Genomic DNA, 27051 nt, shown 5'->3' with positions numbered 1-27051 from the left:
CCCAGCCAAAGCTCAGTCTGGAGCGTTGCCAGTGGTCTGAATTTTCGTTGGGCTCATTCGCGGACGCGGTAAAAGTAATTTAAATCTAAATCACGTTCCACGGCGCCGAAAGACAAAATCGATTCTCATGTGCGAAATCCATTCACCTTCACTTTCCTTTTCCATTACTTCATCGAGAGATGCGCTAACCGGAGCCGATTGTGGACTACTTTTGGCATTCATACACCACACACGCCTCACATAAATTTTCCGCAGGCCCAAGCCAAAGCTCCACTTGGAGCCGAGAGCCGCTGCCTATAAAGCCGCCTGCACACCTGGTGCGCCCAGCATTTGAGCGATCAACGGCGGTTGGCCCAAAAGTAACTACTCCTCAGCGGTGCCCAGCGGACAAATCTGTTCTGTCTTTCAGTGTGAAGAGTGTTTCAGTGATTTCCGGAATTTGGATAGTGAAAGAGTCACACACATTCATCATGCAACTGCCACTAATCGCGGTAAGTTCTCCCACCAACAAAGCCCACAAAACAACTCAAGGACCAGCCCCTGTGCTACAGTTCTTTTGTCATAGAAGTTATGCGTGTGAATCATGCACTGTATGTGCTCCCCGCAAGGTCGTTCGGTTAGCAGCTTAAGATCGCCATTCAATCGCTGATTAAGTCGCCGATTGAGACATATTCAGCTTATGCACTTGTTCGCTGGGATATTTGCATTTTCTAGAAAGTCCCTCAATGTCTGGCTCAATGCAATGGCAATTAGCAATTAACGATCGACAATTGACATTTGATTTCGTTTTGGAATCATAAAAATACCCATAGATCGCATCATAAATATGCGATGCAATCGCTTCGGCGCGATTGTTGTGTGGCCCAAGAATTCCATTGCTCAACCAAGCCCTCGGGTCAGCTATTTTAACGAGCGTTTGTTTGGCCCAAACCCAAAGGCCCCACCCCGTCCCGCCCAGCCCTCTGCCAAGCAGCCCAATAATCAGCTCTCAAAATAGAGCCACAATTGGCTTAAGTTCAATTTGCTGTACAGCCCCAAAGATTATCAAAGGCAAAGGCATTTGCTACTGAGCTTCGGGGCTGATCAATTGTCAATTACCTGTTGAGATTTGGGGCGAATTAATTGGCAAAAAAGATATCTGAAATATATTTTTGGGGATAAGCCTTGTCACAGAAAATTACTCTGATTTCTGCAGGATATATTAAGCATGTCTTCTTGTTCAAAAAATAAGTGGAAACCCCCTAATTACTGGCAAGAATTAGGCCCCAAAAATGCCTATTAAGAATCCGTAAAACCAACCAAATCGTATCTCCATTCTAAAGCTGCGAAAAACCCTTGGAAAAAATTTTGAAAAACCCATTAATCAGCATGGCTAACAAGATTTTTCATGCCATTGATTGATTGCTTGAATTGTGGCTTGGCCTAATGAGGTTTGCCAAAAGTTTGCTCGAAATGAAATGATAATGACAAGAAACACTCAATTTGCCGGTAATTTTTGGAGAGCACGACAAATCATTGTGTGGCTGCGTCTGCGTCTGCGTCTGGGCCTGGCCTATAATGTGTATTATTTGTACCAAGGTCGTTGCTGTCCGTGGCCAATAACTAGTTGATTGGGGCTGCCAAAAAACGCACTCAAGGCGGCAGCAGCCCCAACAATTTAATGCAAATTCTCGGCACGCACACGCAGTCCACTGGAAGCCAAGAGCAGATGCAGTTCCCAAAGATACAAAGATACAGCAGACACACAGAGCCGAGACCCACACTGAAACGCAGCTTTGGGCGGGGTAAATGTGTATTGAGAGGGTTACGTAATGAACGAGTATATGAATTTATTTATGTACTCGATTCGTTCGGTTTCGTTTCGTTTCTGAATAAAGTGTTACATATTTGAGACCGACCGAGCAGACTCTGGGAGCCGGCTTGAAAGTGCACTGACAACTATTCCAGAAACGAGAAAAACGCAAAACGAAAAACGAGAAAAACAGTTTTCGATGGGGCAGCGTAAATTTCGATTTCATTCGGTCAATGGCCAAGTCAAGGCCAGCAGTCCTTTCCGTAGCCTTTCCTTGGTTATTGTTACTAATGACGGGTCGGTGGAGAGGAGTGCCCTGCCCCAACAACACAGCACATTTGTTGTCTTTCTTCGATGAGTCGACGAGTCGTCTGCACCCACCCACGCCTGTAGACCAGACTTGGGCTTGCCTTCCCTCGCTCGATCTTTCAGCATTTTTGAATTTTTCGGCTGTCTCGGGGGGGCTCTGGTTTCCTTGAACCAAACCACATGAGGCGGAGCGGATCGGCGCGGAGTGGAGTGGAGCGGAGTCTTTAAAAGCAATTAAATCAAATCAAGTTCCCCCGCCAGCAAATGCACCCAAATACTCCTCGTACAGGTTGCAAGTGTCTCTCTCTCTCCCTCTCTCTATCTGTGGGGCTATATCTCTTTGGCTTTTCATTATTTTTAAAGCCAAGTAGTTCACTTGACCAGGTAGTGGTCAGCCAGTAGTTGGGCAGTCAGCCAAGTCCGCACTGGCGGCCACTGGAATGTTTTGGCTTGAATGGCGCTGCACATAAAACAGACCAATGGCTCGGATACAGGAAAGTAATGGCTAATAATAATAATGCGAGAAACATACAAAAAATGTATGTGTGTGTTGGTGTTGACTGAATACATAACAAAATTTGCATGCACTGGCAGATAGATCATGTTTTTGGGTGAGCTGCGGGATATCAATTTATAGCCATGTTTATTCAAGTGGCAACAGATTAAACGATTATGAAAGACAAGTGCAGGACGGAAAGAAAGGCTTTTATAACCGGGGAAAAATATACCAAAGGAAACAGTGGAGTGGCGGAAGGTGTTAGAAGATGTCCCTTAAGGGTCGATTCTGCTGGGATTTCAATCCCAATTTGTACAGATAAATGGATGCATTCCTTAAGAAAATTATAAGCCGGAAATCCTCCCACCATTTCCAGGTATTTCTCGACTTTTATCCAATGAAATTTTCACCATTACCATATACCCCTATCGAATGTCAAGAACCTTAATGGCCACCGTAATTCCGTATTGAATTTTTATGTACTTCCCCAAAGCCATAATTCTTTATACAAGCCCCGCGAAAAACTGGAGCAAAGTTATCTGATCTGTGACCAGATGGAAACTGAAACAGAAACCCAAAAGACTTAAGCCTCAAGCCATAAGCCGGCTCTCTGCCTCACCTCACTCACGCCTTGTGCAACTGCAACAGCAACGGCAGCGGCCACTAATTACAAATAATGAAATCGCACCGATCTGTACGATCAAAGCGTCTTGGACTACACTGCACACTTGTCCTAGACTTTGACTTCTTTTGCGAACCGGAAACTTTTTGGCGATCAGCGACTGAACTGTGCTTTCCACATGCCACATGCCATGCCGCATAACTCTGGCAATGCAAAATGCAAATTACGCAATCCAGACAGCGAAACAGAAATGTTTTTCTTGGTCTCTAACTGTACGAACACCGATATATCTTGAGGTCTGGCTCCGGCTCCGGCTCTGGGCTTCGGTTTGTCTTTGGCTTTTATGATCGATCGGCGGTGGTGGCGGGGCGGGGTTCCAGCGATTTCTGCGATTTGCTTTATGGTCCACATTTATAGGTATTGCACCGCCACCACACCGCCACCGCCACCACGCTACAATTACAAATTGTTGGCGGCGTACCCGGAGTACAGTACATAAGCGGTGTATAAATTTTTGAAACCAGTTCACGAAGGTGTGAGCCGATCAGGGGACTCCAAAAGGGGTGCCAGAAAATCGGGGAAAGCCTATAGAAACTGCGACTTTGGGGACACTGACACTACCAGCTGCCATCTATAGGGAATTTAATGAAAACTTTTACTTTTAAAAGGAATTCCTTCTTCGAATTGTGTATACTTTTCTACAGAAACAGAAAGACATAAGCCATGGATATCTTTCAGATTTACACCTCCCATACACGGGGATCTCCCAAATTTGAGCTCTTGCTTGAAAGAAAAACATTAAAGTACTGGAAATTCCTACATTTCCTTGACCAAAATGCACTTCAATGATCACTTCGATCACAAATTCGCATAAAATGGTATTTCCACTACCAAAGACATCGGAAATGTGAGGAAACTTCTAAGAAACAACCCAGGCATACCCATAAATATAGACCCACATATAAAACTCCACTAATTAAGAGGGGCAACGCCAAAAGAGGAGGCGCAATGCCATGACAAATTGGCCACGTGTGGCTTGGCTGGGCCCCGATTCTGTTGCAACGCCCCGTTTTGGCACAATTGGCACAGAGCCAAGCACCGCTTTTGGTGCCGCTGCCACTAATGTGTGTCGCTCTACTTACAGCTCGTTTGCAGCGCCCTGGCTTTGGCCCAGGCCCAGAACTATCCACAGCGTCTGAATATTCCCGGGGCCCTGGTGTCGCCCGGTCAAGTGCCCCACCGTCAGGCCGTGCTCCGGGTGCGTCGTCCAGGACAGTCGCTGCGCCAGACGAATGCCATCCTGCCGGCTGTGACCCAGCGCATATCGTCACCCATCGAGGAGCGGCCGGTGACGGAGGCCGCCGAGGATGAGCAACCGGAGCCGTATCTGCCGAACCTCCTGCGCGAGCAGCAGCTGGCCCACTCGCAGCAGTCGCAGTTCCAGCAGGCGGCCGCTGCCTTTCTGAACGGCCAGCAGGCCATCGACTCGCCGTCGCCGGTCCAGCAGTTCCTGCAGCAGAACGAGGACTCCCAGCCGGCGGCCATCCTGCCCGCTCCGCCACGCTTCGCCGAGCGTCCCTCCATTCCGGCGCCATCGAATCGACCCGCCGCCTTCAACGACTTTGGCATCGGTCGCTTCGAGAACTCGCAGAGATTCGGCCTGGAGCAGCGTCCCACGCCCACAGCAGCAGCACCGCCACCACCTCCTCCGCAGCAGCAACAGCCCCAGCGAGTGGCCGTGATCCGCACACGACCAGCCGCTGCCCTGCGCCCCGAGCCGTCGGCACAGCAGCAGGCGCCTCGTCCCAGGCCCAAGCCAGTCCAGCCGCGTCCCATCATCGACCAGAATCAGCTGCAGGACGAGCGGTCGGAAAGGGAGCAGCAGCATCAGCAGCAGCAGCGCTCCAGGCGGCCAGTGGCACAGACCCTGCGCAAGTGGCGCGACGAGAACGAGGACGGCAGCATCACCTGGGGCTACGAGAACGACGATGGATCCTTCAAGGAGGAGCTCATCGGCACCGACTGCATCACAAAGTGAGTGGCACTGAGCTTGCAAACGGGAATGCCCTTCAATCCATAATTCCCTTCTTTGTTTTAGGGGCACGTATGGCTACATCGATCCTGATGGCAACAAACGTGAATACAACTACGAGACGGGGATCCGGTGCGATCCGAACGCCCGCGACAACGATGAGGAGTTGCAGGAGAACGGCTTCATCAACTACGAGGAGAACCGCGCCGTTCTGCCCAATGGCCTGGAGATCGACATGACGCAGCTGGGCAAAAAGAAGTCCAAGCGTCCCAGTAGCATCTACAGAAACTAGGCCGCTCGCTGCATCCCTCCTCACTTTAGTGTAGCACCTTAAGTCAAGCAGCTCTTAAGTCTTTGTCTTATTTGTATCCATCGTATAATTATGTCCATATTTCATTGAGTGTCAAGTGAAAGTGAAAATTAAATGTTTAGCGTGTATATATACTCGATTATAGGATCCATTCGCATGTATTCCCCATCAATAGGGTCGCTGGCGGCGTGCTGGGGGCGGCAGGCGGTTGGGCGGCGTGATGGAAATATCCAGGAAGTCGCCAATGCTGAACTTTGCCTGTGCGAGCGTCTTGTTGTCGTCGATGCCCTTTTGGCCCGTGCACGTGACTCCGATCTCGCGCATTTGGAAGTGATTGTTGCGATAGTTGGGATACACCACAGCAAAGTCAAAGTATGTGCCCTTCTTACGCGTATCCGGATTCACATCCCGCACCAGGGACGTCAGTTCGTGGAGGGTGGCGTCCTGCCATGTGTAGATCTGCAGCTCGTTGGTTGGAACATTCCCAAACATGTACTCCGACACGGAGTGATGGCGACCCGTGGAGCAAAACACGCGCAACAACAGCGGACAAGTCTGCCATGGAAGATTTAATAGGAAATTAGTTGGAGAGAAAAAAAAACACAATTTGCCACAGCCGGCTGCGGGTGGGGGAGCGAAACAAACCTTCTCGCGATCGATCTGCTTCACCTGCGTCTTTTCCTCCACAATCATTGACTCTACGTTGGCCATATTGGTTATATTTTCACTGAGCAGCAGCTTTTTGCTGGTATTTTAATAGAAAAGCGGCAATATTTGGATTTTGTTCACTTTTTTCTTGAAAATTGTTTAATAAGTGCTGCAAAACGTCACAAAACAACCCTAATGGTTTTCCTCATTTCCTCGTCAGGTGTCTCTGTCGATAATTACATACAACTGTAGTTAGTATGTAGCTAATGTGTAGTTACGGTGTAGTTATCTCGTAAAAACATTTAAATTCTTTCTGGTTCAAGTGGTGAACTAAGTTCGTTCACTGCAGTGAACAAATGAAACGTTAACTTTTAGTTCATGGTGGTTCCATTGAGGTTTTTTTCCCACCATATAGTAGATTCAAATATATGTCTCTTTTCGTTTTTTAATTAGTATATTTACGGTATATTTTGGTATTTTTCTGAGAGTCAGACTCACTTCTTCAACGATAGTATGAGTCGTCATTTTGAATGGGCTATAAAAGAGGGTATGGACAACAGGCAAAAACAGAAAAGTCAAGGTATATTAGACAAAGGGGTGAATTTTACCTTTCATGCGTTGCTTTTCTGACCCATTTTGCCTCATGTCCATATCCTCTTTTTCCTTCCCTTATGTAGTAAATATGTAGCAAATGTCGACCTTACATACTTGTGCCCCCATCCATTTGCTGTTTTGTTTTTGTTTTGTTTGCATCTGAATGAAATATATCTGAAGCATATAATTATAATTATTATTAACACAAAAAATTGAAGTGTGAATATAACAATTAATTTGACTTGTAAACCATCTCCATGTACCTCAAGAACAAGTACCTCAAGTTAAGTGAATACGCGAATGTGTTTTGTGTAGCCCCCACAGCTGTTCCAAAGGCCCCACAATTTTTCCAAAGTTCGACCGAGGCGGATGTGTTTTGTGGCGTTGCGGAAAAATCAAATTCTGTCGCGTCTTCGCGAATGACGCAGAATAAAGAAATGCAAAAACCTTAAGTGCGGCAGCTCCTACAGACTAACTACTAAATAAATAGCAACAATAGCGCTGCTAGTGGGCATTGTGCACCAATTTGAACATAAAGCAGCCGCAGCAAGAGGCACACAAGAAGGCGAGAGACGACCTGCAGCCCCCATCGTCTGGTTATTGGCGGATAAAAACACAGTTTCAATTATCGCAAATAGTTGCTAAAACGGTAAGTAAATACAGTTTCTAATATTTGCATATCCCATGCAAGTTTTGCAAGAATTTCTTATGTAATGCAGCCACAGAGAGCAGAGCAGAGGAGCACCACAGTTGACGTTTTTTACGTGCAAATTGTTGCTGCGCCGCAGCGTCTGCCAGTGCTAAATCCCCCGCCCACTATCGCTCTTGCGCCCTCAACCGACTGTAATTTTGTTTATAACAAATGTGGGGGATGCCGCTGAAAAGTCTCTAATGAAAGAGGGGATTATGTACTACGCACTTGAAATTATTGCACCGCAAAGCTATCCTTCCCTCCTCCACACACACACACACACAATCGCCCCCGCAGACGCCTTCGCACACCCACATACGGGCACACGCGCCATCTTTTGCCGACAAATGTTTGTTGTTATACCACACTGTGATACCCTAGCCGCAGAGAGCATTCGCTGGGCAGGGAAATGAGGGATTTTTTCGAGAGGGAAGCGTATGGGAAGCCTCGTTCACCTTGTAATGTGATTTTTCACGATATGTGATCTCGCACTCTCATGTAACCCCTTTGATTAATACGAAGCTGTAAGAAGAGTAATCCCGTTTCGTCGAGTCTGCATTCTCTTTATCGTGTCCTGCTCTTCCTTGCGGGTGTTTTCCCGTTACTGTTGCTGTGTGTGCGTGAATTTGGCGTGGGTGCAAAATATTTTCTGTTCTTGTTGCTCTTATTGAATTTCCGCCTCCTTCCGCTGCCACAGCTGCTGCTGCTCCTGTTACTGATGCTCTGCTCTGTTCCGGACACCCGCATCCATTGTGTTGTCGGGCCTGTGCTGCTTCTGGGAAGAGGGCTAATGGGGTGCAGCCATGACCGTGACTGACAAGCCCATAACCCCAACACCTGCCACATATTGCCTTTTGTTTTGTTATAAACTTTTGGTAGAGGGTGTTTCGGCCAGCTATTTGCAGGGTAGAGCATCCTGAGAAAAACTAATAGGATGCGTCCGAAGATCTTTTTCTATTAAAAATTATTTGGAAACTACGAAAAACAAACAAATAAGAAAATTATGTTTCAAATTACATCAGAACCGAAAGACATGAGAAAGGATGCTGCCATACGATCGGAAAGGGTATTTAAAGCTTCGTCACTACACATATCCTTTCTTTTCGTTATTGTTGCGCTGTCACTTCTTCTCCACGTCCACGTCCACGTCCTCGTCCTCGTCTTTTTGCTGCCTTGTGATTTTGTTGCTGCTGAATTTTAAACGTGCCACAAGACCTTCGATGAAAGATGAAGATGCGTGTGGTGGCTGTGCGGTAGGTGGGCAGGGCTTGCGGTGGGTTTGTTGTTTTTCTCGTTCGTTTTTCTCAAATTTTAATTGCTTTGAGCAACAGTAGAAGCGAAGCCCTTGGCTGTAGTCAAAAACAAAACAAAAAAAAAACCCCCCAATTCCCCAGAGCTGCACAACCAGTTAGAAAATGGAAAATCGCTCAGCCAGAGCAATAAATTCCAAAATGCAAATAAAAATTTCAGAGTTTTTCTTGGGTCTTCTTGGTATTTTGGTATCTATTTTTTACTCAGGCTAGTTGACAGTTGGCCAAGCGGGGGGATGGGAGGGCACACTGCTGCTGTGGGCGTTACCGCCTGCCAAGAACACAATGACCTGGCTGTAAATCTCGACCTTGGCTTTGCATAGCGACCTTTGTCTAAGGGGGTGTCCAATGCTGGAAATACATGTATATATATGAAATGTATATCCCAAAGCACCGCCAGCGTCCTGTCGCCCACTTGTCTGAGTCGACGACAGGGCCAGCAGCCACAGTGCCACTTATAAGTAGCCTGCCAACAATGGAGAGAACATGATGACAAATCAGTGAACAGATATAATCGTAACGATAATGATTCACGTTGTAAATGGCTAAGCAGAACAGCTGCTTGAGGTTTTTAAGGTACTATTTTTAAGTAAATGTCTAATCTTAGCAAATGTAGTGGAAAAGGTAGTGGAAAAACAAGTTAATCTATTCTGGGCTAAAACCATTCACCAGAGAGCTATTCCTGAATCAGAATGAACAATAGTAGGAGAGTAATATTTTCATAGTCCGTGTGATATTTCTATTCCATTATAATCCGTGTGCTTGAACCATTGTGAAATTCCTCTTTGATGGAATCACTTTGAGCGAATAAAGTGATAAGAACATGATTTAGGGAATGATTCTTTAAAAACCATGTATTTATATTACACAACTCAAAGAACTGTTCGTTGAAATCAATTCTCGAAGATCTAAGCCCGCTGTCGAACAGTCACTCCCCTTCGAAACCCCATTCTCCTCTCTTTCTCGCTGTCAAAGATCACTCGACTTATGCTTTCGATTTCAATTTCAATTGTCGATTGGGTTGTTGTTGCTACCACTATCGCCGGCACCCCGGTGGATCGGCGGATGATATGGAAGGGGTGGGGCAGAGTGGAGTGCGTATGTTGGGGCGACGACGACGACGACTAAAAATATGTATACGCAGCGCAGCGTCGTTTCCTCGCTTGCTGCTGACGCAAAAACGTAAATGAAACGATTTGAAAATAAAAGCAACTCATCTTTTGCCTGCACCTCTTCACCCCACCCCACCCCGCCCCACTCCACTCCCCACTCCCCGTGCGATGCGATGGTCGGCGTTGTCGCTGTGTGTTTCTGTTGTCCATTTTATGCTATTTTTATTTGCGTTTGTCTTTTGTTTTGTTTTCTTGTTTCTTGCGCTGGCGGTGACACTCCTTTGATACCCTTTTTTGTGTGCGGGAGAGGGGGAGGAATAACAATGAAATGTGGAAGAGTTTGCAGGGCAATAATTATTGAAGGGTATCCAAGTATCGACTCTCACAGCCCTCTCTCTCTTTTTGCCTGGGACCTGCCTGCCAATTGATGAATTGAGTACAGATCCGACTGTTCGTCAATTGCCGGAGACTTTCGAATCTGTTCTGCTGCAATTGCACTGACGTCACAGGCACAGGCACAGCCACAGCCACAGAGCACAGAGCACAGCCTTTAACTCACTTAACACATGACGATATGGCGATATAGCAATATAGCGATTGGAATCCACACACAGAAGACCACTCTGGGGGCTTTGGGTCTTTGGGGCCGCTTGTAAACGTCTCAATTAACGATAATAACTATTTCTAAATGTTATCTTTTGTCCGTTTTGGTGCGTCAGTGGAGAGGGTCTACGGCTGTCACGAGTGATAAGCGACGACAATGGCCATGATTTACAGACGATAGTAGAGGTGCCGGTTCCAACTAGTTGAACCCAGTAGATGGATAGATAATCCGCTTGAGGATCCCCCACACACACACACACTCGCACACACTCAGATGTTGCCAAATGTTGCCTTTCTACGATTAATATATATTGCTTTTGCATACGAAAGTTTGGCCAAAAACTATTTTGGCTGAGAGGCAGCCTTGACTCTGACATCCAGCGGGAGGGTGGGGGGAGGGCAGCAGTTGCCACTGACAGGCGACAACAAAGGGGCTTGGCTGACAAAAAAAAAAAAAAACTCCTCAAAATAACTGAGAAGGACAGGACGTTTCGTTGTGAGTGATAACAATCCAATTTGTAAAAGTAGTTGGAGACGGACGATGAGTGCGAGTGAATGGAAGAAGGTTCTGCTTTTATTCAAATATTGATTCGTTCGGTGATACCTTGTGATAATAGTAGAACCCCCAAAAAGCTCTTGAGGTGACATTTAAATAATATGAAAAATAGTTTAAAATATATTACATATTCATATGTAATCCTTCCAATTATACGGAATTCTGTTTATCTGAAGTTTAGATTTAATTTTTATATGCTGCGTGTCTGTTTCCACACATTGGAGGTCAAGGTCTTTCTCGTTAAATCCAGCCTTTTCCTTGATTTGATTTCATTTCCATGGAAAGTCATTTGTGTTTTATTATTATTTTTGTTCAATAAATAATTACATTGCATAAATTTATTTGCACAACTATTGTTTGATTACCGTCGATGCCACCGAAGTGTGAATGATTTAATTAACTTTCGATTTGATTCCCTTCGATTCCGGTGGAGTGGCGTTGTCGGGTAATTACGCCAAAACCTATGTGCGAACGTGATTCCCTCTGGGGCCTCCCTCTGGATGATTCTGTGGAAGCCAGCACACACGACACCACACCACACACAGGTTACAATATCAAATAGAGGCAGACACGACAGGGGAGGGTGCGGGTGTGGGTGGGGGTGGGGGTGGTAGGTGTTCTTATGACTGGTTAATGAGCGGTGGGTCGGTCTCTGGGTGGGTGGGTCAGACAGCAGCAGCAAGTGCACAATGCTGGCATACAGATGCGAAATGCTGTCAAATGAATTACGGGATTACGTTTAATGAGAGTCCGCAAAACAAAACCCACACGACCCCGACCTTCGACCCCGACTGATGCTCACTGAAAGAAGAACGAGCCCCATACGGTGGCTGATACGTGTATTAAATTAGGATACGCAATCCCTCGCCCATGTGTGGCTCGCTCGAAGTACAGTGCGTGGCAAAAGTGTAGGAGTTGCAGGACAGCTCCTCTCTCTCTTTGATGCTGTCTGTGTTTAGAAAGTTCTAGAGTGCTTTTGTGTGCCTTTTTGGGGGCTGAGAATGCAGTTCTAGTTCCTGGAATTTGTACAGTTTCCCTCGTGTCGTATTTCCAGCAATTTCTGTAATTTATTTTCCTTCAATCTGTTGTTTGTCATCTGTTAGTTCCAGGAATGCTTGGAGTTTGGTTAACACCCCCCCATGGAATTGCTTTCGTTGGAATGCTGAATATTGTATTAATGTAAAACACAATTCTATTCAGGGAATTCCAGTGAATTCTTCCGTATGAAACGCACTGTAGGGGCTGCAGACACACACATTCTCCTACGAGTATTTGCTGGATGATTTGCATTGGGAAAGCCAAGTCAGTTGGCATTTTACATGCCACAGAGGGAGAGGGAGAACTGCCTCACATGCGGCCAATCACTGGGCTGCCAATCAACGCCATTTGCTGCACTCCTGCAACTCCCACACACAATGCATAGGGCATAGGGCAAATGCGAAGGTTGAAAGCAGCTTTCTGCAATAATTATCTAACCAAAGCAGCAGCAGTGGCCTGCAACTGTAGGGGATTTACGGGGCAGACAAAATGCTCAATTATGAACGTTTTTCGTTGCATACTTTCAGGTGCCCACTGCAGCAGCCCCAAAAGACGGCTACTGCGGGGGTGCCGGTGCGCGTGGGCTGGCGTGTGGCATTTCCTAGAAGAGTTCACTTTCGAACAAAGGAAGAACAGAACAGGAGAAAATTAGGATTCAATTAATTTCGCCTTATAGAGCGGAGTCGGGTTTAATATCTCTTTCTCTCTCGCATACGAGCCGCACGGCTGACAAGGCTACCACTTTGACCTTTTCTGCACGCTGCCTGCCTGCTGCCTGGCTTTGTGTCAGGTGCAACACACAAGGTGCTCTGGTTACAAGCAACATGTGGCATGTGGCTGCCGACAGCGGCAGCCACCGCAGTATTAAATATGATAGGAGCCAGCCACAGGGGAAGGGACACGGGACAGGACAGGACATACTTTCTGAGCGAGTGTGGCATAAACAGGCGTTCAATCAGGCGCCTACATTTAATTAAATTCCAAACTCAAACTCCCGTTGAACATCAATCGTAAATAACTGTGTGTCTGTGTGTGCATGTGTGCGTGTGTAGGATGCACAGCACAAAAGTTTGAAATTTCAGCGGAAAATCAAATTAATCTTCACCCCAGCATCCCCCACAGGCGGATCTGCATTTGCATTTGCATTTTCCATTTTCCACATTGTTGCTACATTCGGAGAAATCGCCTTTTGTCACGAAAAACGAATGAATAAAGTAAATAAGGCCACAAGAACTGATTAACTGTGCCACATGCTGCCAGAGCTGGCCAATATGTTGGCAAATTCAATTACAAATTTGCAAACTTAATGAGCTTAAACGCTTAAAGCCAGTAGGAAAATCTACCAATAAAAACTATACGCATCCGTTGAAGGATTTTCTCAATGCCAAAGGAATATTGGGCAGCATGGCGGCATGGCAAGCCCTTGCCTGTTCGTTCATGTCTCGAAAGGCGAGCAGTTGTTTTTGCCATTCTGCCGACGCTGATCTGTCCATGAACAAACACACTAAACACAATACTCTATGTAGCGGCTATTCCTCTGCCTTGCACGCCACTGCATGAATCGAAAGGCGATAATTTGTTTTTGCACTGCGCGTTGTAACTCTGCCGACGCTGATCTGCCCGACGAGCGGCGATTTCTCTGCCTTGCACACCCTTGCATGCGTCGAGTAGCGAAGGCGAAGGTGACGGTGAAAAGAAACTATGAAAAAGTGTTGCTGGAATTTACATTGCGCTTCTGTCGGCGCTGATCTTGCTGATAAGCAAACCAGCTTTTTGGTGATATTTTCAAGCATTTGCAGTGCACTGCAGTGCAAGAAATCTTTGTTGCTTTTGGTGATGCAGAAAAAGCTTCTAACAACAGTTTCGCTTCGGCGAATCCCCGTTGGTTGATTTCTGAGGTGGATTATCGAGGGGTTTAACTAAAACTTTCCTCAAGGAATATTTTATATCCTTTTAGAGTACTTTTCCTCCGTTTCCCTTTCACTTTGTTGCGTGTTTCCTTGATGTCTTTTAGTTTCTGATTTCTTTTAAGTTTCAGCATTAAAAAAAGCTCCCATTCGTGAGGGTAACCAATTTTTAAAGAGTTTTTTCCCATATTTCTCATGCGGTAATTTCCATACACATGCAACATTCTGAAGGCGTCTCAAGGCGTATCCCCCAATGGAGGAGGGTCTTGGAGGCAGGAAGAATGGCCGAGTGGATGGATGGGGATGGATGCTGATGCTGATGTCTCTATGGGGCACAATGGCGGGGCGGGTCGAGGCGACCACTTGATATAATGATGACAGCAATTATGAATGAGTGAAGGTCGCCGTTGGATAACGACCGGCTAGCAATTCATCATCGTCTTGGGACCCCAGAGCCTGGTCGGCGGAGACCACAACTTTTGTCTAGGCTTAAAGCAGAGCTTTCTTTCGTTGCTTGCGTGCTTCGGTGGCACAGCCAATGATGACGTCACCTCTCACTCTATGTACCTCGGTGCGGGGCAGAGAGGCAAGCAATTTGCATGCCAGCAGGTCGTTTACGCTGACTTGCAATTTTTTGCCATGAGAGTAAAAGTACTTTCTCCTACGGCTACTGCTACTGCTCCTGCTCCTCCCTGGGCTGTGCGTATTCTCTCTGGAAAGGACAGAACAGATACGGATCGCAGGAGCCATTCACCAAACAAAGTACACACGTCATGGGAGGCGGAGACAGCAGACACAGGCAGGAGCCTTCCTTTTCCTGCCGCCTGCCCCCTGCCCCGAAAAAGTAACAATTTTCAAGGAAATCAATCATCCAGAAATAGATCAACTCGTCGTTGGATTTTCTCTGCTTCTGTTTTTATTCAGCCATTGTTTTTATTGTTGGCCGCTCACTCTTTTTTGGCTCTATGCTTTTGTGCTCTAAAGGTGGAAAAAACAACAAAAAAAAAAGAAGCAAAAAGAAGAGTGGAAAAACAGTACGCAACCTTCAGGCATGTGGGAGGGCGGGGGCTTCCTTGTCTAGGAAATGGTTTGTCGGTTGAATATCGAATGGTTTTTTGGGGGGGTTTTAAAGTAATTGAATTATTAGGAAAAGGTTGTTAAGAGAGACATAGAGACAACCGATGATTTTGGAGAGAAAGAAGGATGGAAAATGATTTTGGTAGAAAGTAGGTGGTGTTTTATGAAGTATTTAAGTGGCTAAAATGTTTCCATCACTTCTGAAGATAATAAAAACCCCTAAATATATAGATAAGCTATAAATATCCCCAAAAATATTAACTAAAACAAAAAGAAAGCACTCTCTAATTGCAAGCCATAAAAACTTTGCAAAAACCGTAAATAAAAGCACAGTTTTGGCTCTCATTTGGCTAATAGAGCGCACCACCCCCCACCTCATATTCCCCCTCTATGATATAGTAATTATCGCCTGCTGCATATCGCTGATTCATGGGCCATAATAAACCCAAGAGGAAAAACAGAGGCAGAGAAGAGAAATGTTATTTTTATATAGCATACAAATGGGCGCCAATCCAAAAACTATGCTCCTCGCCATCACAATAAAACGGAGTGTCCCTCCCACCATCCAAAAACCATCTATGGGCTCTATTATAAAGGAATGAGAGTCGCTGTCAGTCACAGGTGCCACCACAAGGACGACGTCACTGTTGCCATTCCGCTGACGCCAGTGTCGGGTGTCGCTCGCGCCAGTTGCTCGCTCATTCATTCGTTCCATTCGTTCGTTCCTGCCATTCATTCACAAAACAAAAAAATGCCTATATTTGCTACTATTAATCACCCACGGAGGTGTTTCACTCTCATTCTCTGCTCTGCCCCAGTATTTGGGGAGTCTATTCCTTCTTTTGGCAGCGGAATGAGCTCCGTTTCCACTTTTGGGCCCCCTGTTTTAACAATCTATTCCTAGCATTCGGCATAACAATAAAATCAAGAGCAATTCCGAATCAACAGTGCGTCACCAGGCAGCGGATCCACCAGGACAGGGGTTTCCCTTCCGCTCCAGGACACTATTGATTAGCTTCACGTGTCGATAGTTAAGCCCCCCCTCTTACCTCCTGCCCTGTATTGGGCTTCCTGGTGGCTGGCTTCACTCCTTTTCCACTGGCAGACACGTCTGTAGTTTTTTGGTCTCGGGCATGTGGCAGGAAGCCATTTTTATTGTCGTGGCATGGCTGTACGCTCGAAACGTGTTACGTCAACAATGTTAACCAAAGTTGTTCCCCCACAAAAGGCAGGAGTCGCGAGGCCTGGAGGCACGAGGCAACGAGGCCACAGGCTGTTTACCTTGCGTCAGGTGCTGCTAAGGAGCGTAGGGGAAGGGGCAGGGGCAGGGAAAAGTCTGCGGCAATTGTAATGGAAATCGAAGAGGAATGGCTTCCCACAAGGTTGTAATTATAAATGGCATCCCGTATGGTAATTATAGCCGTGGGGAACCCAACGCCCAATCCATCAATAAAACATTCCGTGTAAACTTTCCTCTCTAATCATCCTCCCTTCCTTCTCTCCTTGCAGCGCCCCCCCGGTAAGCTTCAGGCAGACACCATGTCCGACGCGGCCAAGTCCAATAATAATGCGGCGGCCGCCTCTTCCCCGGAGCCTGCGCCTGCAACCACCACCACTGATGAGGTGCTTCCAACCAAGGATGCAGCTTCCTCGCCAACGACACCACGGGGCGGCAACAATCACAACAACAACCACAGCAAGAGCCACAACAAATTGAAGTCGACACAGAACAGCAGCGGAGGCGGCAGCATAGACAAACTGTCGCCGGATCAGGACATCTACATCAATGCCGCCGACGGACTGCCCAGCCAGCACCCCTCGCTCCCGAAGGAGGGCATCATAGACAGCGACACGGAGCCGGAGGTGGACGCAGACTCGTTCGACGACCTGCCCACGTCCATTATCGTGACGAACATCCACTCTGAGGTGTTTGCCAATCCGGAGCTGAAGCACGGCATGGAAGAGCTCTTCCGCACCTTCAGCGAATCGGCCACGTTCCAGTGGCTGCGCAGCTTCCGGCGGCTGCGGGTGAACTACGACAACGCCATTGCGGCAGCCAATGCGCGGATCAAGCTCCACCAATACGAATTCAACAAGAAGACGGTGATCACCTGCTATTTTGCCCAGCCGGTGACACCCGTGAACAACAAGAACCTCCAGCCGCCGGCACCGGTCAAACAGTTCCTCATCTCGCCGCCCGCCTCTCCGCCAGCGGGCTGGGAGCCACGCGAAGAGGCCGAACCGCTGGTCAACCACGATCTACTGGCGGCTCTGGCCAGCCTCACACCGGGCGAGTCGCACGAGCTGCATCCACAGAGCGAGGACCAGCCGGCGATCATTGTGCACACGGCGATGGTGCCAGAGGGGGCCGGCGGTCCAGGAATCCAGCCAAAAGCGCCCATAGTGCAGACTAAGTGTCCGGAGAGGGCATAAGATCGCAGGGAGAGCAAAAGAGCATAAGAGCGACAGAGCAGCAACGCAACCTAACGATGATTCCCATCTGGAGTGAAGAAAGGATGGGACCTTTGATTGAAGTATTTTTTGTAAATATTTTAAATTCAATTTGTGATTGATTTACACATACCAACATTTAGCTACGTTCGTTCGTATGTTTGTATTATTAGGCCCTCAATTCCGTTTCCGTTTCGATATAGTTTCCGTTACAGTCCTGTCCCTCCCCCGTCCCTTTCCCTGTACTGTCCTTCCCTGATTTGTACACCCAACCACCCATTAATCAGAATTATAACTCCATCCTTTCTGTTCCTTTCAATCCGTTCCCTTCAACATTTTAAGAGCTATTCGAGCATTTAAGACTACGTTTTTGAGGAGCACCCAGTTTCTTGTGGAAGAGTCCTCCTGGCAACTGCATCTAGATGTGTTTTCTCTATATCTCTTTCCTTCGTCGTCTTCGTGTCTCTCTCTATCTCTCTCTCTCGCTGTATGTTTCTCTCAATTTTGATTGTGTCTATATGTGTATAAGAAATATCGATGTCAACCCGATATCTCCCCCCTCCATCTCTCTCTCTGTGTACCTTCTTCTTTGAAGAGAGAACCCCAACCCCGCCCCTATTCTATCTATCGAGTATATCTATATCTATATGTAAATGTTAATGTAATTCTAAGCCAGCGAAATTTAAGCACCGATATCGCATCAGATATCGGCCAAAGCATACGTATATATATGTATTTAATTGAAAATATATTCAAAATCGAAAATGAATGTTCTCAAATGTACCAAAAAAAAAACCTACAAACAAAACAAAAAAACCGAAAAAAAACAAAAGAAACTCTTTGAAAGAAAACTTGAATTGACGCGGGAACTGGCGTACGTGCCGTGTGAAGGGGGCGGTGGTCGAGCATTGACAATGGAATCTCTTGGGGACAACTGGGAAAACTATTGAAAACTGCAGCCACTTTCAAGGCCATGCTGAATCGGATGTCCCACAAATGCCACAAAAGTACTTTACTTATTGTCGCACTTTACTTTAATTGGGGCGGAAAAGTGTGCAAAATCGAGCGGGACATATGGCGCAGCATACTAAATGGCACTCCGTAAGGCAAGTTTTTTTATAGGCCTCCTCGAAGAAATGGATTTTACGATGTTAATATTGGGAGAAAATCTTAGGCGGAGAAGCATATGGCAGGAATTTATTTGTATTTGAATGCAATAATAAGATGTTGGAAGAATATGATTGTAGAAGGTGGCAAAGATTGTAGAACACATAGATATACAATTGAATAGTCTTTTGTTGTTGGATTTTTTGGACCGAAAACGAAGGCTTTTGTACGCCTCGACAAAGACAGTGTATATTGTTGTTGGACTCTGGGATCGACTCAGCTGCCCAAGGCCTTGTTTGGGCCATCTTTCCCTTCATAAAATCAACAAAAAAACGAGCTACTTAAAAACAACGAAGAGACCTGCGGCAGCCTAGGGTATCCTCCAAGGCCACACGGCCTCGTTTTATTCACTTTTTGAAATGGATCTTAGAGCTTACTACTAAAAAAAGGCAATGCTTAACAACGAAATAAAAAGGATAACAAGGGTGGGGTGGGTGTGGGGGCTAGTGCAGAACTTTGGTTTTGCTTCATTTGCTTTCGATATTCTTGAGCGGCACCATCTGCTCGGGATCGTCCGGGTAAATACTATTCTGGCGCTTCTTGCGACCAGCACACTGACTGAACCACGTGTCGCCCTTGCCAAAGTTCTCACCATCTTCGATGGACTCGGGCATGGGCTGGTTCATCGTCTCTGGGAGGAACATCACCCAGAAGCCAGAGGCCAGGGCCACCACGCCGAAGAGTACGGCGGGAATCTTTGGATCAAAAGAGTCCAGGAGGGTGATGAGAGGCGTAAGGGCTCCGGAGAGACGGGCACACATGGAGCCCAAGCCCATTGCGGAGTTCCGTACAACAGTGGGAAAGAGTTCCGCCGAGTAGTTGTATATGACGGCAAAGGAGCCGGCAATGAGGAGCTTGCCAGCCATCACCACAGCCGTGGAGGTGGTGCTGCCCTGAGCAATAAATGCGGCTATAATGCAACAAAGTCCGCCGCTCAGCATCAGGGTGGAGGTAATGGAGCGACGTCCCAGACGATCCAACACGAACACAATCGTTATGTAGCTGGGGAACTCCACGAGACCCATGATGAACAGAATCAGGTAGGGATTGCCGTACAGCTTCCCGGCACTCAGCGACAGTCCATAGTAGACAATGGAGTTGGCGAACCAGCAGAGGCACACATTGAGCGTCTTCATGCGGAGGTTGGGTGTCCGGAAGAGATCGCTCAATCCGGCACTGGACTTCTCCTCCACCGCCGCCTGCTGTTTGGCCTTTTGCACAAAGTAGTCCTTGTCCACGGGTATCCCGGAGCCATTGATACGCAGTCCCTTGGCCACAATGTCGACGGCCTCGGCGGCACGTCCCTGCATCCACAGCCAGCGCGGAGATTCATCGAGGAGCCACCAGTGGGCAAGGAACAGGCAGCCATGGAGGCCATAGATCACCTGGAGCCACTGACGGTCCTGAATGATGGCACCCCAGCCAGCAACCAGCATGATGCCGCCTGCAAAGACCGCCTGAAAGAGATCACAGAAGATTAGAAAAGATCTTCAAGTGATCCTTGAGTCACTCCGCTCACCTGGAAGGTTATGCCACAGACAGTACGCTTGGTGGGTCCCACCAGCTCCATTGTCAGCACAAATCCACAGATATAGGCTCCAGCAGATCCCACAATTCCCAGCAGATAGCGGGCAACCATAAAGGAAAAGTACTCCGGAATGAAGGCTACGCCCACGCCGATGATCAGCTGGAAGAGCGCCGACCAGCAGAAGACCGTCTTGCGGCCAATCTTGTCCGCCAGTCCACCGAGGGTTACGGCTCCCGTGAAGACGCCCAACATGAACACCGTCTGCACAATGGCCCCCATCCAGCGGCGATCGCACACATGGTTCCAGTCAATTGTGCGCGATGTCTTGTAGTACGTTGTATCGTACACGTACTTTTCACAGGCGATGGTCGTGTTGCTGTCCAAATCAGTGGGATCGTACATCAGGCAGGACTCTAGCTCCCCATTGGCCTTCGTTGGAATGGCAAACTTCAAGGCGCTCGCGTTCCAGGGCCCCACCGCCAGGATGCTGTCGTCCAGGCCCTCGATAAAGCAGCGATGCTCTGGCACTGCGGATACCGTAACCAGGGAGAGCATATGCATGCCTGCGGTCAAAGCGGAGAGGACTTGCAGGAAGAACTGCAAGAATTGGTATTTACCAAATTCCCCTGTAGGAAAAAGAGCGACGAAAAATAAATATGTGGGTGCTCCATCTATAAATATTTACTTTCAAATGTTTAAGATTGGCAAATAAAGGGTATTTAATGGTTGAAAGCAAAGAGGGAGAAACTACGCAGCAAAACGTAGTCCCGTTTGTCATTCCTTGAGCTTCACACGCAGCTTTCGCATTTGCTGAGAGCAATACCTGCGAGAGAGTGCCGTCAGGTACATTATTGTTGTTGTTGCTGAGAGAGCAAATGAGAGAGTGTGCATTTGCCCAACATGAGCAAAGCTCGTAGATGAGATCAAGAGATAAGACATTTGCGACGCACTGCATTCGAAGCGAAATACAACAAAAATGCAACAGGAGTAGCAGCGGCTCTGTCACACATACATATGTATATGTGTTTGGAAATATATGGCGCCTCTCTTCTATGGTGTCACTGTTGGAATTGTCGTCACTCCAAAGACTTTTTGCAATTAAATCAAGTGGAATTTATTCAATTCGATTTCAATTGAAAGGCATACGAATGTCCCCATCAAATACATATTTGCCAGCAGTTTGCTTTGGCTTCTTGGCTTCTACTATTCCTATTCTATTCTATTGTTTCTTTCCTTGTATGGTTTTGCAGGGGTCTTTGAAGAATGCATTGAATCGATTATGACTTTTGCTGTCCACACGATCGCTGTTGGATCGAGGACAGGGACGGACAGGGACTGTGTAAATTTCTGCGGTCTTGTACATCGAGTAGAGTAGAGCATTGTAGCCTAGATATCTGACACATGAGCGCGAGCGCCGGGTCCAATGTTCAATCAGGCATTTCAATTGATTTGTGGGTTACATTTATTGATCGTTTAAGCGAAAAAACTTTCGCCATCGATCGCAGCTCCGCGAGGGAGAGTCCTTCACTCATGAGTACCCCACGCCCCACCCCCATCCCATCAGTGTCTAAGCAATTCATTGATTACGTCGAGTGTAAAAATTATGTCATACAAGTAGACATGTACCGGGAGGGAGAGGGGGCGGGGAGCGGGAGCCGGACACATCTTAATTAATCTCAATTTGAAAATTTTGCCACAATCTTTAATTAAATTCAATTACGAAACCACCCAATATACATAATCAGCGTATAATTGCCAACGATCGATAAGGAAAACACGCGACATAGTAAATTCTCAGGGGGAAATCATAGCGGATTACCACCAACAACCATATCATATATCAAATACCAACCATGTTGTGGTGAGATTTATTACAGACAAACCATTGACACAGTTCGTTGCCAAGTGGGGCGGTAAGGTCCTCGAAAATTGCGCTACAATGTGTGTAGTACTTTCATATTTGTCATAGGAGATATACATATATTATCAAAGAGGGACCAAAATGCTGTTCTATGGCGGGGTTTTCGTGACGCCCCGTAAACAGAGGGCGGCGCGGGGTTTCTGTTATCTTTTAGGCTATCCTCGGGTTCGGTGTTGTATAATCTTTGATATTACATATTAAAGCAATGAATAAACATGATACCGGGTTAGATCATAGGAAAGCCTTTCTATATCAATCTCTCATAATAGATTAGAGAGAACTTTTGACGAAAAATGATGCATGGAAACAAGATAAGGCTGAAGCGATAAGACCAGTGATAAGAGCTTAAGCAAATCACGCACTTGAAACAGACATCCCAAAAACAGCACTAACGTACAATGCCACCATGCCTCAAAGTTCTTATAAAGATTTAAAAAAAAAACCCCATTGATTGAATGCTACTCTCTCGTGTTAGTTTACTGTTGAGGTAGATCATGGAGGTGAGGTTCTTCTATGAGCTTCCAAACGATTTTCATTCGCTTTGAAGGTCTCCACGGGGAAGTGCTTTCAAAGTCAGTGTAAATTACTACCTAACTGGCAGCTGCTAGCCAAATTGAGTACCAAGCACACCTCCAAATCCGAATACGAAGTAATTAGAGCTCCAGCAGACCCCCCAGAGAGGCCTTCAACAAAATAAATACACGTAGAAGAGCAGAGCGATATGATATGTGTTTGATGGGGTTTGAGTTTTAGGCCTCATACATGTGTGTGAGAGAGAGAGAGCGTTCACAAAAAACCAGTTTGATATTTTTTTTGCATTTTCTCAAATACAAATGTGCATATAGCCGTACGTACATATATGTATATGGGCCATAACTAATGCTAAAAGTCGCTAATGTGTTCATTACTCTTTCACTCCGTCTCCCTCTGTCTACACTTTCTGATCTTTCCCTTTCACTCTTTGTAGCTTTTAAATTATGAAAAAAAAACAAGGTTTAGGGGAAAATTCTATGGGATCCCTTGGTCTTAGAGCGAAAGAATTTAGCTTTTTGCTTTGCTGAAATCAGTGGAGATATGATAAAAGCCAACCTCCATAAACAGTCGCTAATTGATTATGGATTGATAATGAATGTAAGCGGGAACCGTACCTATAGGAAAAGTAAAAGTCTAGATAGAATACACTTTGCTGAGCTTTCAGATTTGCTTTCGTTTTAATCAATCGGAGAATTATATATATACGTAATTATTGTTAACTGTTTTGCATTAAGTAATAAACAAAACGCCACACGTTGCACAATTTATACGACCGCAAAGCACATACATACTATAAATCAACGGAATACCCCCTCGAGAGATCTTTATGGCACAGATCTTGTGACAAAAGCCTCTGCATTGCCTTTGTGTGGTGTGTTCGAGTTTTAGCGTCAGTCTGCTAAAGATACAGAGATACATTTGGCCAGAAGGTTCATCAAGTGTCACTGTGTCGTGGTCCCCTCCCCACGCGCTCAGATACACGAGTATCTATCTATTCGTCTGGTTCTGAGAGTCTGAGACTTCTATTAAGCTGTCTGTAACCTTGTGGTATTTATTATTAATTGGAAAAAAGTGCAAAAACAAAAAATATATATATGTAGTTGTAATTAAAACCGTGTTAGAGGCGGCTTCTTTTGAGCACTTGATGGACAGCCCCAACCCCAAGCACTAGTCGGGCCGTATAGATTAGACAGAGATTGCCGCAATAATTATGCCGAAAATAATTAGGAAATTTGAATGCAGAGCAGCCGTAAAAATAACCCTCATATAAAAGTGTTATCCCATCCGCTTTTGGATAAGCCTTGGCGCAGCTACTGGCTCTTGTGGGGACAAGTTTTCGCGGGGCCTGATAAGAGGGACTTTCAGCGATTGATAAGAGAAAACGCGATGCGTTATCACCACTGCCGCGCTGACCTGGCTGGCCCTCCTCACTCACCCAGTTTCCCCATGAGGTCCTCCAGCACATAATCCACAGCCATAATCGGAAGGATGTGTCTTCAACAGTTTCTGGTAGATGGCGGATATATGTTTTCGATTTCTGCTTGTCGGTTTTTAGCAAGCTGGCATCTTCCGAAGAACCGCCCCGATAATTCTGCTGCGAGGAACGTGCTCTCGAAAAGTTCCACAGCTCGTGCCACTCTAGACTCTTTCGACCGCCGGCCGCATTTGAACTGGCAAAAAGCTAACTGCGAACTGTGCCGCTGAGCTGAGCGAGCAAAACGAATCCAATGGAGCTCTGCCTCAAATAACACTCATACCACCGCAGAAAACCCTCACGCAAACATAGACAGTCGGTTGGCCAGGCAGACGACGATAAGGTCGTCCCACATACTCACTCCACTGCGAAATGGATCCCACTGATGTGTGTGTGTGTGGAGCTCGAGAGCTTTGCCCCCCTTCGTTTGTGGATCGTGGATCTTGAGAGTGCCTGTGTGCTTCCACCACATGATCGCAGACAGCGATCGCAATGATCTGATGGAATGGTAAAAAATCCATAAGATTAGGGTTTAAGCTTGCGATTCTTATGGCTACAGATCGCATACCGTAATACCATCAAAAGTAGAAATTTTAGCTTGTGGATCCTCATATCAATCTCAGTCGTTTCGATCTCATGGATAGCGAGATCTACTGAAACGGTCCCCAGAGAACAATAAGAACACCTTTGTGGCTCCACGGGCATAGATCGAACATGCATCATCAAAGATCAGAGCAGTCTGATCAAATTTCAAGTAGTTTTTCCAATCCTAGTCAGCCTTGGGTTAACACCAAATGTTTTATTAGAATAGCAAATAAAATCAAAATTTCAGGCTTCCCCAAATCTACATACAAATCGGAAAAACGGAGTTCAAATTTCCCAAATTCTTAGTGAAATTAATCAACTAACATAATTATGGCTAAAGCAAATGTATCGGATCCCGTGCCTTTTTTATATTTAGATTTAATGGCCGATCTTTTGATGCATGAGACGAAGGAAATAGCATCGGAATTCGAAAGAAAAGCAGAGTTTGTAAGGGAACAAGAGGCCGCAGTCCTAGAGAATGCCAAACTTGTGAGTACTAGAGGACGATAGGAACTTGTAAGTCCCTGATTCCGTGGTCTTTCATCAGCTCATCAAAGTCGATCAGTTTGTGGGAGATGTTAAGGCCTGTACAATGAAACTGGAAATGGATCTGGATGAGAACGAGCAGTTGCTGGCTGAAGCGGAGAAGGCAGCCTCCAAATTAGAGAGATCCTGTTCAACGTTCCCAGCCAACAGTTGCCGCATAGAGCCCTTGACGCGTCACACCTACTTGGATCTGTTGAAGAAAGTCGAGTCCGCAAAGAAAATGAGCGAAGAGTGCAACATCCTCAGAGCAGATTTCGATGCCTTTGGCAAAGAGACAGCCGAGCGCTTGGCTCCTGCAAATGTGGTAGGATACAGATTAGATGTCTTATAATGTTTAAGAAATACTTAAGGTAAATTCATCCTTAGATTGGCCAACTTATAGACTATCACAACAAAGCTTTGACCACCTTGGAGGAGCAGATCGAAGAGTTGGAGGGCAAGGTCGGAGCTATTGCCACCGAATACGAGGAGATTACTGAAGATCTGGGCATCAGCAGCTTGTCCAAAACATGCACATGCGAAATGGCCAAAGAGGTTCTAGCCAAAGATTTCTGTAATGATCATATTTTGAAAAACAACCGATAACATAATGGATTCATATGAATACTATTCACAATGTAAATGCAAACGTTTAAAACTGAAAGTTCAACTTTTTCTGCTTAAGATTAGGGTTTCTGTTGGTGTTTGTCTTTGATTCTTAAATTCTAGTTATTGGCATCGCGGAAGAAGAGCACATCGTCTGCGATGATGCTGGTGCTGGTCTTCTGGTTGCCCTGCTGGTCCGTGATCTCGCCATAGGTGATCTTGCCCTGCACCATGGTGCGCTGTCCCTTCTTCAGATACTCCAGCACAGTGTCGCGCAAATTGGGCTTGAAGACGACCACGCGATGCCAGTCCGTGCGCTGGGCCCAGTCGCCGTTCTCATATCTGTCCAGGGGGATAAAGACAAATCCGATTACAAATCGTATTCCATTGCGATTCAATTAAGAAGACGAACACATGCAGAGACTCTGTACTCACTTGTAGTTGGTGTGTGTGGCGACGGAGAATGTGACCACCGGATGCTCCTGGGAGCCGCGCAGCTGTGGATCGGCCCCCACACGACCCAAAACGGTGACCGTGTTGACAGCTGCAGTTGTTCAAAAAACAATAAGTAAGATTTCGTCACTGTACAGTCTAATTACCACGCACTTTTTTCAATTTTGGCGGGTGCCACCGATGTCGTGGTTGATGCACCGCGTGCCGGCATGTTATGCCGCAGACCGCCTAGCACCGGCCGCAGCTGCAATCAATACACAATCAATTAATACACTGCTTTTGCTTGCCGTGGGACTCATTAACCTACCGCATGTCTAACTTGTTGCATCATTTTATTTTTTTGCGAATTTCAACCAAAATTACGATTTAGAGATGCACACATGTGTGTGAACCGATAACAAAAGTGAACTAAACCCCCTCAAGCCCCCAATATTTAAGCAGAATAAAAACTTGAGGTAATCCACGGAAATTAATCCTAATAATATATTAAATTTTTCTTGTAGATCCATTCCATCCTTCATTTTTACTTAAGAAAAATACTACGATACCTTTCACGTGAACGGCTTTTAAAATATTAAGGTTTCTCAATTTCCGTGAACTGTATTTTAATAACCACCGGGCGACAACGGGTTAATGTAACGTGTGAATAACCGAAAAAGAATTCCTCGATTTCAAACTGGCAAAAGTTTTATAAATATTAATTACATGTT

General features: G+C 46.2%; 6 protein-coding genes across 7 annotated transcripts; 3 read left to right on the top strand and 3 right to left on the bottom strand.

Moving 5' to 3' along the window:
* The first annotated feature begins 348 nt into the window (after positions 1-348).
* LOC6594170 (mediator of RNA polymerase II transcription subunit 15) lies at positions 349-5695 on the top strand. Its single transcript, XM_002019404.2, has 3 exons — positions 349-491; positions 4364-5253; positions 5318-5695. Exons 1-3 carry the CDS (start codon positions 471-473, stop codon positions 5541-5543), a joined length of 1137 nt encoding a protein of 378 aa, XP_002019440.1. The 5' UTR covers positions 349-470; the 3' UTR covers positions 5544-5695.
* LOC6594169 (histone deacetylase complex subunit SAP18) lies at positions 5605-6319 on the bottom strand. Its single transcript, XM_002019403.2, has 2 exons — positions 6207-6319; positions 5605-6116 (listed from the first exon to the last, which is right to left on the bottom strand). Exons 1-2 carry the CDS (start codon positions 6270-6272, stop codon positions 5730-5732), a joined length of 453 nt encoding a protein of 150 aa, XP_002019439.1. The 5' UTR covers positions 6273-6319; the 3' UTR covers positions 5605-5729.
* A 732-nt stretch (positions 6320-7051) lies between these two features.
* LOC6594134 (protein sarah) lies at positions 7052-18317 on the top strand. Its single transcript, XM_002019402.2, has 2 exons — positions 7052-7452; positions 16607-18317. Exon 2 carries the CDS (start codon positions 16637-16639, stop codon positions 17528-17530), a length of 894 nt encoding a protein of 297 aa, XP_002019438.1. The 5' UTR covers positions 7052-7452; positions 16607-16636; the 3' UTR covers positions 17531-18317.
* A 679-nt stretch (positions 18318-18996) lies between these two features.
* On the bottom strand, positions 18997-24371 carry LOC6594133 (organic cation transporter protein). Its single transcript, XM_026995414.1, has 3 exons — positions 24134-24371; positions 20235-20869; positions 18997-20172 (listed from the first exon to the last, which is right to left on the bottom strand). The coding sequence occupies exons 1-3, from the start codon at positions 24174-24176 to the stop codon at positions 19183-19185; spliced, it is 1668 nt and encodes a 555-aa protein (XP_026851215.1). The 5' UTR covers positions 24177-24371; the 3' UTR covers positions 18997-19182.
* LOC6594132 lies at positions 23728-25946 on the top strand. Of its 2 annotated transcripts, XM_026995415.1 has the most exons (4): positions 23728-23745; positions 25134-25246; positions 25305-25607; positions 25670-25946. In XM_026995415.1, the coding sequence occupies exons 2-4, from the start codon at positions 25139-25141 to the stop codon at positions 25886-25888; spliced, it is 630 nt and encodes a 209-aa protein (XP_026851216.1). In that variant the 5' UTR covers positions 23728-23745; positions 25134-25138; the 3' UTR covers positions 25889-25946. The 2 variants fall into 2 exon arrangements, with proteins under 2 accessions (XP_026851216.1, XP_002019436.2); XM_002019400.2 differs by lacking the exon at positions 23728-23745 and having other exon boundaries at positions 25028-25246.
* LOC6594131 (single-stranded DNA-binding protein, mitochondrial) lies at positions 25891-26710 on the bottom strand. Its single transcript, XM_002019399.2, has 4 exons — positions 26649-26710; positions 26495-26585; positions 26324-26432; positions 25891-26230 (listed from the first exon to the last, which is right to left on the bottom strand). Exons 1-4 carry the CDS (start codon positions 26670-26672, stop codon positions 26008-26010), a joined length of 447 nt encoding a protein of 148 aa, XP_002019435.1. The 5' UTR covers positions 26673-26710; the 3' UTR covers positions 25891-26007.
* Positions 26711-27051: the final 341 nt, after the last annotated feature.

Source organism: Drosophila persimilis, unplaced genomic scaffold, assembly GCF_003286085.1.
Source record: "Drosophila persimilis strain 14011-0111.01,24,50 unplaced genomic scaffold, DperRS2 tig00000000-arrow-pilon, whole genome shotgun sequence".
Taxonomy (NCBI): Eukaryota; Metazoa; Arthropoda; class Insecta; order Diptera; family Drosophilidae; genus Drosophila; species Drosophila persimilis.
This window is presented reverse-complemented; position numbering and strand designations above follow the sequence as displayed.

Excerpts from the sequence above, each read along its gene's own strand:
- LOC6594133 (XM_026995414.1), bottom strand. The coding sequence starts at position 24,176 with ATGGCTGTGGATTATGTGCTGGAGGACCTCATGGGGAAACTGG. Across the intron at positions 20,870-24,133 it reads GGACCTCATGGGGAAACTGG|GGGAATTTGGTAAATACCAA; the intron begins GTGAGTGAGGAG and ends TTTTTCCTACAG. Across the intron at positions 20,173-20,234 it reads TCTGTGGCATAACCTTCCAG|GCGGTCTTTGCAGGCGGCAT; the intron begins GTGAGCGGAGTG and ends GATCTCTTTCAG.
- LOC6594169 (XM_002019403.2), bottom strand. The coding sequence starts at position 6,272 with ATGGCCAACGTAGAGTCAATGATTGTGGAGGAAAAGACGCAGGTGAAG. Across the intron at positions 6,117-6,206 it reads AGCAGATCGATCGCGAGAAG|ACTTGTCCGCTGTTGTTGCG; the intron begins GTTTGTTTCGCT and ends CTTCCATGGCAG.
- LOC6594131 (XM_002019399.2), bottom strand. The coding sequence starts at position 26,672 with ATGATGCAACAAGTTAGACATGCG. Across the intron at positions 26,586-26,648 it reads TGCAACAAGTTAGACATGCG|CTGCGGCCGGTGCTAGGCGG; the intron begins GTAGGTTAATGA and ends TATTGATTGCAG. Across the intron at positions 26,433-26,494 it reads ACCCGCCAAAATTGAAAAAA|CTGTCAACACGGTCACCGTT; the intron begins GTGCGTGGTAAT and ends GAACAACTGCAG.
- LOC6594132 (XM_002019400.2), top strand. The coding sequence starts at position 25,088 with ATGGCTAAAGCAAATGTATCGGATCCCGTGCCTTTTTTATATTTAGAT. Across the intron at positions 25,247-25,304 it reads TCCTAGAGAATGCCAAACTT|CTCATCAAAGTCGATCAGTT; the intron begins GTGAGTACTAGA and ends GTCTTTCATCAG. Across the intron at positions 25,608-25,669 it reads GCTTGGCTCCTGCAAATGTG|ATTGGCCAACTTATAGACTA; the intron begins GTAGGATACAGA and ends ATTCATCCTTAG.
- LOC6594134 (XM_002019402.2), top strand. The coding sequence starts at position 16,637 with ATGTCCGACGCGGCCAAGTCCAATAATAATGCGGCGGCCGCCTCTTCC.
- LOC6594170 (XM_002019404.2), top strand. The coding sequence starts at position 471 with ATGCAACTGCCACTAATCGCG. Across the intron at positions 492-4,363 it reads TGCAACTGCCACTAATCGCG|CTCGTTTGCAGCGCCCTGGC; the intron begins GTAAGTTCTCCC and ends CTCTACTTACAG. Across the intron at positions 5,254-5,317 it reads GGCACCGACTGCATCACAAA|GGGCACGTATGGCTACATCG; the intron begins GTGAGTGGCACT and ends TCTTTGTTTTAG.